The 7610-nt window shown below is 36.0% G+C and overlaps 1 protein-coding gene across 1 annotated transcript in view; it reads left to right on the forward strand.

Annotated features, from left to right (window-relative positions):
- zdhhc8b (zinc finger DHHC-type palmitoyltransferase 8b) overlaps window positions 1–7483 on the forward strand; it is a 68741-nt gene extending 61258 nt beyond the window's left edge. Inside the window, exons 10-11 of the mRNA XM_051894163.1 lie at window positions 310–1349; window positions 3837–7483. Coding sequence (XP_051750123.1) covers window positions 310–1349; window positions 3837–3987 — 1191 coding nt within the window. The 3' untranslated portion in view covers window positions 3988–7483. The remainder of the gene's footprint in view (window positions 1–309; window positions 1350–3836) is intronic.
- Window positions 7484–7610: the final 127 nt, after the last annotated feature.

Here is a 7610-nt window from a genome sequence, read left to right on the forward strand (position 1 = left end):
TCTAATTTGGTGATTTCTTATTATCACATTTAAAAATGGTTGTTTGGCTTATTATTTTTGATAATACCGTTTTAATATTTCTCAGGATTCTTTAATGAATAAAGCTCAAAAGAACAGCATTTATTTGAAATAAGTAATTATTTTTACAATGTAAAAGTCTTTACTGTCACTTGATCAGTTAAATTCATCCTTGTTGAATAATAGATAAAGAACTAATTTCTTTTAAAAAAACTATTACTGACTCCAAACTATAAAAATATATATAATATAATATAATATAATATTAAAGGCTGTCTGATATGTTTTCAGATTGTAATGTCCGAGAACGGTAAGCCCTCTGCAGTTTTGGAGGAGCGAGGTCACGATTACCGTTCAGAGCCGAATCTTGATCTGCCTGACTACCGCAGCACTCCTCTCCACCGAACGTACCAGTCCTCCCCTTTCCAGCTGGACTCTTTCAGCACGACATCTCGCTCCTTCAGTCTCAAGCAGGGAGTGAACAGGGCCGACCGTGTGCCACTGGGTGGCAGCAAACCAGAAACGGTCACTTCCACCCCTCACAAAGGAGTCTTCTCTCCTGGGACGTTATCCGGCCGCAATGGCAGCCTGTCCTACGATAGCTTGCTAACCCCCAGCTTAACACCATCTCTGGGCGAATGTGCTGCTCACCCGGGAGTGCCCTCTATGGGTTTTCATTCACCCTACTTGCCCACTAAAATGTGCCATGTACGAGGGCCTGAGCTTCAGCGACACGCTGGTCCGCCAGCCTACAGCCCCGTGCACGTAGGAGCGATGTACGGGCGGCAGTCACCACACCCAAGAGATCGAGAGCGAGATCCCTCGCCCGTCCGCTATGACAACCTCTCCAAAACCATCATGGCCTCCATCCAGGAGAGGAAGGAGTTTGAGGAAAGGGAGAAACTCATGCTTCGGCACGCTCAAGCACCAGTGGCCTATGCCAACGATTCGGGTGTGTTTGACACCTGCAGTGGAGCCGCCTATGGACTCCCGCCTGGGACATGCTACCCTGACGGCCTTAGAGGCCCTGGATCCCGAGAGCCCACCCCTCCTGTGTGCAACTCTAGGGATAACTTGATGGGATACGCTCCCCGAACCCCTGTTCTGCGTTCCTCTGCATCCTCGCTCACCAGAGCACCGAGGACTTCTACTACATCCCTCCACACAGATGGAGGCAGTGCAGGCAGGACAGCTGAACACCAATATCGCTCTCCGGTGCACCAATCGCATCACTCCCCGACAGCTGTGCCCCGTTCCCCATCATACGCGCATCAGAAGGTTGCCTTCATTAGCGCCCTGGAGAGGGCGGACTCACCACGTCTGGGTACAAGGTATGACACATAGCATCTACTTTTAACCAATCAGTAAAGAGGGTGAGGATAGGTGCATGATGTATAGACTAAACAGGCTAGATGTTCATAAGATATGTACGCTCTGACTCGGAAGGGTCTGAAAAGAAATTTCATTTGTGTTATGTTTTTTTGAGTGCTGGTTTTTGTACTTTAATAAATTAATTTCTGCCATTATTGTTATTGAGAATACATAAGATTGTTTTTTGTTTTGTTTTGTTTTTGTTTGGGGTTTTTTGCCTTTCTGCAGAGAAGAAAAAAATGGTTGTGATTATGTTTCTGGTAGCCAAATAAATGTCCTCTTTTTGCCTTTTTTTCCCCTCATTATCATCAGTTTCAATTTCTGCATGTCTGTTCATTCATATTGATGAGCTTATTTATGAAACATTTTGCATGGTATCTACTTTTGGCATACTGTATATTTCATTGCATTATGGTAATCTCATAAACAGTGTTGCATCATCAGAAATCAATGTAATATACAAAAATCATGATTTGATATATTTTCATGTGTTTTTGTTCTGTTTGAGTTGCTTTTTTATGCATAAGTAGTGCTTTTAAACCACTGTCATTTACGTGTATACTATATATATATATATATATATATATATATATATATATTTTTTTTTTTTTTTTTTTTTTTTTTGACTGACTTAATTTTGTTCTTATTTTTACAACTGACAAGTGACTAACATTAGACTGCATGAGTTGATCTGTCATACCATTAAGCCATTGTATCTTCTTTAATATATTGATTTATTACAGGGCTCAACAGTAAGGAATTTTAATAGACCCGACCAAAATGAATGATCCATTTTTTAGCAGTGTATTTTAAAGATTTTTATTTTGGCAATTCTTTGCCTTTATTGTGATAGGATAGTAGAGTGGGCAGAAAGCGAGGTGGAAGAGAGAGGGGGGAGTGGAATCGGGAAAGGTCCACAAGCCGGGACAGAACTCGGGTCACCCGAAGCGCAACTGCGCTATATGTTGGCGTGCTGCCCACGAGGCTATCTTGCGCCGACTAGCAATGTATTTTTATTTTTTTTTTACTAGTAATAATGTTTATATTTTTCAATGCTTTTTTTTTTTGTTTTTGTTTTTTTTTAGTAAATTGTGAAGAAAAAATGGTACGAAATCATAACATATATTAAAAAATTCATAAACAGATTTGAAGGTACACTATGTAACTTTTGGCACTCAGTTCTTGCTATCTCTGAAAAGCCAAGCCAATGTTGATTCTTGTTTTATTACGAACTCTGTCGCGTTCTCTATTTGCCAGCAGACTCTCCTCTGCTTAGCGTTTTTTTTTTTTTTTTTGAATGGGTGATTCCTCTGAGGTTCTAGATTTACGTGCTCTATGTCAAACTTTCTTGCTCATTGTGACAACTAACCTATGCCACTCCCACACCATACACGCGTCAAAGTAGACGGAGCAACTTTTCTCTATTTAGGAATATGACGAGACACGCACAGGCGAGTGATCATATGTACGCAATTTCCTGCAAAAAAACGCCCCCTCAGGTCTAAAATAGTACTGGGGAAAAAAAATCGATTCACCTAACTATTGCAAAAAATTTTTTTTACAATTTTAAAATAATTTTTTTTTTATTCCAGAATCGATATTAATTCATATTAAATTGTTTTTAGTCCTCGCTTATAGATGAGGCAGAGGAAAGTTACCTCTTTTATTTCAGCAGAGGGCGATATGTGTTGTATCAGTGAGTATTACATGACATCATATCACTTACTAGTGGACACGAGAAAGTGAAAAATGGCGGATGGACAGACATCTCACGACCTGCACCATCATCTTATAATTGATGGTGCAGGTCGTGTATCCGTAGATGTCTCTATTGAATATATCATTCAACGTTTAGAGCTTAGAGAGTTAAAAAGCTAACAGAAATTGCAATACATAGCAATATTGAATCGCAATACTTGTAGAATTGCAATTCTTAAAAATCACAATACATGACGTATCGGCACCCAAGTATTGTGATGGTATTAAATCGGGAGATAGGTGTATCGTCCCAGATCTAGTCTAAAATATAAACACTTATAATAGGCTTAGCATTGTGAATCAGGGTAAAAGGGTTGGAAGGAGGATTGATGATGTATTGACTCATTTAATTTTTGTTAATTTTGAACAAAAAAGTTACATAGTGTACCTTTAAAAAAGTAAACAAGGCATAATTTGTGGAAAAGTGACTGTTTTGTCAACTGACCCTAAACTGACTCCTTACTTTTTAGTCCTGTATTAATGTTAATTATATATTCCCTTCTACCATTCTTCAATTCTGTCCTCTTTTTCATTAACTTATCTTCATTTGTAACATTTCAATCCATTTAGTACATGTTTGACTGTCTACCTGTCTAATGAAGAACAAAAGAGGATAACAGTTGAGGATACAGTTGGAAAAGAACCACCTCAAATATGTCTTCCTGTTTTTTGATATTTTCTCCACATAGAGAGGACCTCGGTCCAGGTAAAGTCAACGGGCAACTAAAGGGCCAAGCACGTGACTGCCATCTAGGAACTCCTTCTGGAACTCCCAGCAGACACACCAATGTCAAAAAGGTCACAGGAGTGGGTGGAACTACATATGAGATTTCTGTTTGACGGACATCTTGAAGAGCCACTGCCTGTGAGGAAAAGCACTGCCATGGCAACAACACCTCCACTTGTGCTCAAGAGAACAAGTTTCTCTTTCTTATCACAGTTTTATGAAATAATACTCAAACTAACCGATCAGGAGACTCGTAGTATCTGGGGCAGGTCTTTTGGGAGAAGATTTTGCATTGGCCTTCTCTTTGCTAAAGAGACTTTCCATGTGACTCGGTGTAAAATATAACAGGAGCTGCTTAATCAAAAGAGCATTGTATGTTTTTTAAAGTATCAGCCGTCAGAGGATATAAATCTCAAAATGGAATTAAAAAAAAAAAAAAAAAAAAAATCTATATATACCATTAAGGGCTGAATATGTATGTGTCAGTTCAGTTGTTTGTATATAAAAGGTCAAAGGTCACTTATTGAATGCAAATGTGCTCCGTATGCTGATCTTTCACACACTTGAATGTGAGTGTATATGTACATGCCAGTAACTCCATTACTACTATATTTTTTGTCATTATACTGATCTAATAATCAGGGTTTCATTTCAAATGCATTTCTCTGTTAAGCAGTCAGGTTCCGAACAAACCATAACAGCACTTGGGTAATTTAAAAACCTACACAGAAGTTTTATTTTTCAAATATGGTGGTCATTTACACTTTTCTAATGTAAAACTATAAGCTGCCATAGAAATAAACATAATTGTATATGTAATATAAAAAGAAAAGAAAATTAAAAAAAAAAAAAAGTTTCATATGTTGGATACTGGTTGTTATCACCAGTGTTAACTTTATTTCAACCTTTGTTTTTCTTTATAAAAAGTATTTTGTAGTGGAAGAGATATGAATATGTAAACAGAAACACACCACTGTGTATTAGCTGTACTGGCCAGATGTTAAAGCCATATTCTATCATGTTTTACAGTTATGATCTTCATCATTCAACATACATTTGAAAAATGCTTTTTCCTTTATTACATAAAGGACTTATGGAGATGAATATGAATTAACGCGTTGTACTGAAATTAAGATCCGCAATATCCAAGTTGTTTTATTGCTTTACCATTTCCCTTTACCTGCAATAGATTAGAAAATCATGATGATTATTCACGGCTACATCCCAAATGTTTTTTGTTTCTTTTATTTTTATAACTTTTGTGTTTTTTTTTTAAAAAAAACCTACTTTCAATGGTTTGGTATATTTCACTTTTTATACAGATATTCAAATGGGTGTTTGTATTTTTTTTTTTTTTTTTTTTTTTTTTTTTTTTGAGTGGATTTTTCTTCTTTTTCTGCATATTTTATAATTTATTTGTACAAATTAGTTAATATGCATTGCCATTTTGATTAGTTGAAAGTAGCACTTTCTATTAAGATATTTTTTTTTGTTTTCAATGAACGAATGTTGGAAGAGAATTAAAATGCTATTATAGGATGTCTTAGGAAATGTTCTTTGAGAAAGTTACATGTGTAGTTAAGATGCTTGTTTCTGAATGCTGGATCCATTTGAGAGAGTTGAAAGAAGCTGTCATAATGACATATGACACATGGTCTTTATCCTGTCGTTCAAACGTTTAGGGTCAGTAAGTTTTTTTTATTTATTATTATTTTATTTTTTTTTAAATGTCAAGGACATTAAATTGATCAAAAGTGACAGTAAAGACTTTTATGATGTTACAGAAAACTTTCAGAATTTCAAAAAATACTGTTCTGTTGGTCAAAGAAAGCAGCACAACTGACAACATTGATAATAATAAGAAAAGTTTCTTGATCACCAAATCAACATAGAATGATGTGACTCTGAAGACTGAAGCCTTCAGTGATTAGCCATGTCGGAATTACCATAATTAGGAGATTACGACTTGTAAAAAGCATTCACGTCCTCGTGGAATTCGTAATTACAACTAGTAAACTGGTGAATTTTCGGAGAGCTACGACTTGTACCATGTGACCACTTTGATAGTTGATAGTGTTGCCTTAAAAACTCGTAATTCCAAAGACGTGAACAGCTCAGAGTAGAACATCATCTCAAAATTACGGTAACAAAATGGCATGAATGCAACAAATGACTGCTGAAAATTTAGCTTTGATATAATATTTCACAATATTACTGTTGTATTTTTGATCAAATAAATGCAGCCTTGGTTAGCATAAGAGATTTCTTTCAAAAAACATTCAAAAATCTTAACGACCCCAAACTGTTGACCGGTAGCGTATTTTAAAGTAAATATCTTCATATGTCCATTTCATATCATTCAGTTCTGGAATACCCAACATACCTTTGTGATAAATGTTGGCTAAGGAAGTTTAATTCAGAAAACCTCAGCCTCACTCTCCCTTCTCACTTTCAAGAGTAATTGTAGTCACTTTTGATTCTACAGCAAGGGCAAAAAGAACAAAAGAAACTAAAACGATCCTTCAAACACTGGTGTGTGTATTGTGCAGGCATCTGTATTATGCAGACAAATGCTCACATTTAAAATGAGGGAATTTATTAACCTTACTTAGAATAACAACCCTTAAAATAAAATTAGTTAAATAAGGGTTATTAGCTCATTTTGAGCCAGTTATGTTACATAGTTATGGCCTATAACAACTTCTTAAGTTTACCCTGCTTGGTTCATGTCCTCATTATCTTATGGATTTTAATTTTAAAAGGGGAGACGAATAATTTTAGTTTTTTTAAGAGAGAGAGCTTGAAAGTGAAAGAAACAGGTCTTGAAAATTGTCACTGGCGGATTAAAAATAAAAAATTAACAACTGAAATGAAATATTTTAAATTTATTTATTTTATAATTTTTTTTTAAAGTTAAGTGAAGTGAAATTAAATTTTTCTCAAGAAATTAAATGGACAGCACAGGCGAAAGTGGCAAATTCCTACCTACCTGTTGAAAGCTTCATCGTGGCCTGTTCGTGATTAAAGACCTAACAATTTTATAAGGATCATTTTGTAGTGAAGTGTTGATTAGATTATCGACATCTCTGACAGGGTGATCTTACAGATGTCTTGCTGACTGAAAATGCACCGAACTTGGAGTTCACTGCTGCTCATCAGATGACTATCCAAGGAATTCATAGTGATTTCCTCACAGATCTGCCTTAGGGGTCTAACATACAGACACTCAAGCACTGATATAGTACAAACATCATTTCGGTGCCTGTGAAAAGAGTCATAATCCCAGTCAAACAGCTCCTTGAAATTGTAAATAACTCATATGGTCATGGAAAGGCCTTTACAGTTTGCCAGGCTCCATATGTGTGAATGTTTCACTGTGTTTGGTCATGTCTTCATCTCTGTCCTTCACTGCCGCTGTCTGGCACAGCGTCACCTGCTTAAATGAAACAAGTTGTACAGTTAAAGAAAAAGAACAACTATGGGACTTTTTTTGTGATGAAGTATTTCGTTGAGATGAAATGAAGACATTATAGTTTCATATCAAGGTACATCTATTATTTTTGTTCATCAAGAGAAAAAAAAGCTGAATAAATATAACTTGAACAGTCATTTTTGTCTCTTTATTTGTCATCTATTGTCTTGGAAAATTATGATTAGATAGATAGATAGATAGATAGATAGATAATAAAAGGTCAGATATGCAAAGAGCCATTGCCTGCTAAGACTTGATATCAGA

The sequence above is a fragment of the Ctenopharyngodon idella genome, chromosome 5 (assembly GCF_019924925.1).
Source record: "Ctenopharyngodon idella isolate HZGC_01 chromosome 5, HZGC01, whole genome shotgun sequence".
Taxonomy (NCBI): domain Eukaryota; kingdom Metazoa; phylum Chordata; class Actinopteri; order Cypriniformes; family Xenocyprididae; genus Ctenopharyngodon; species Ctenopharyngodon idella.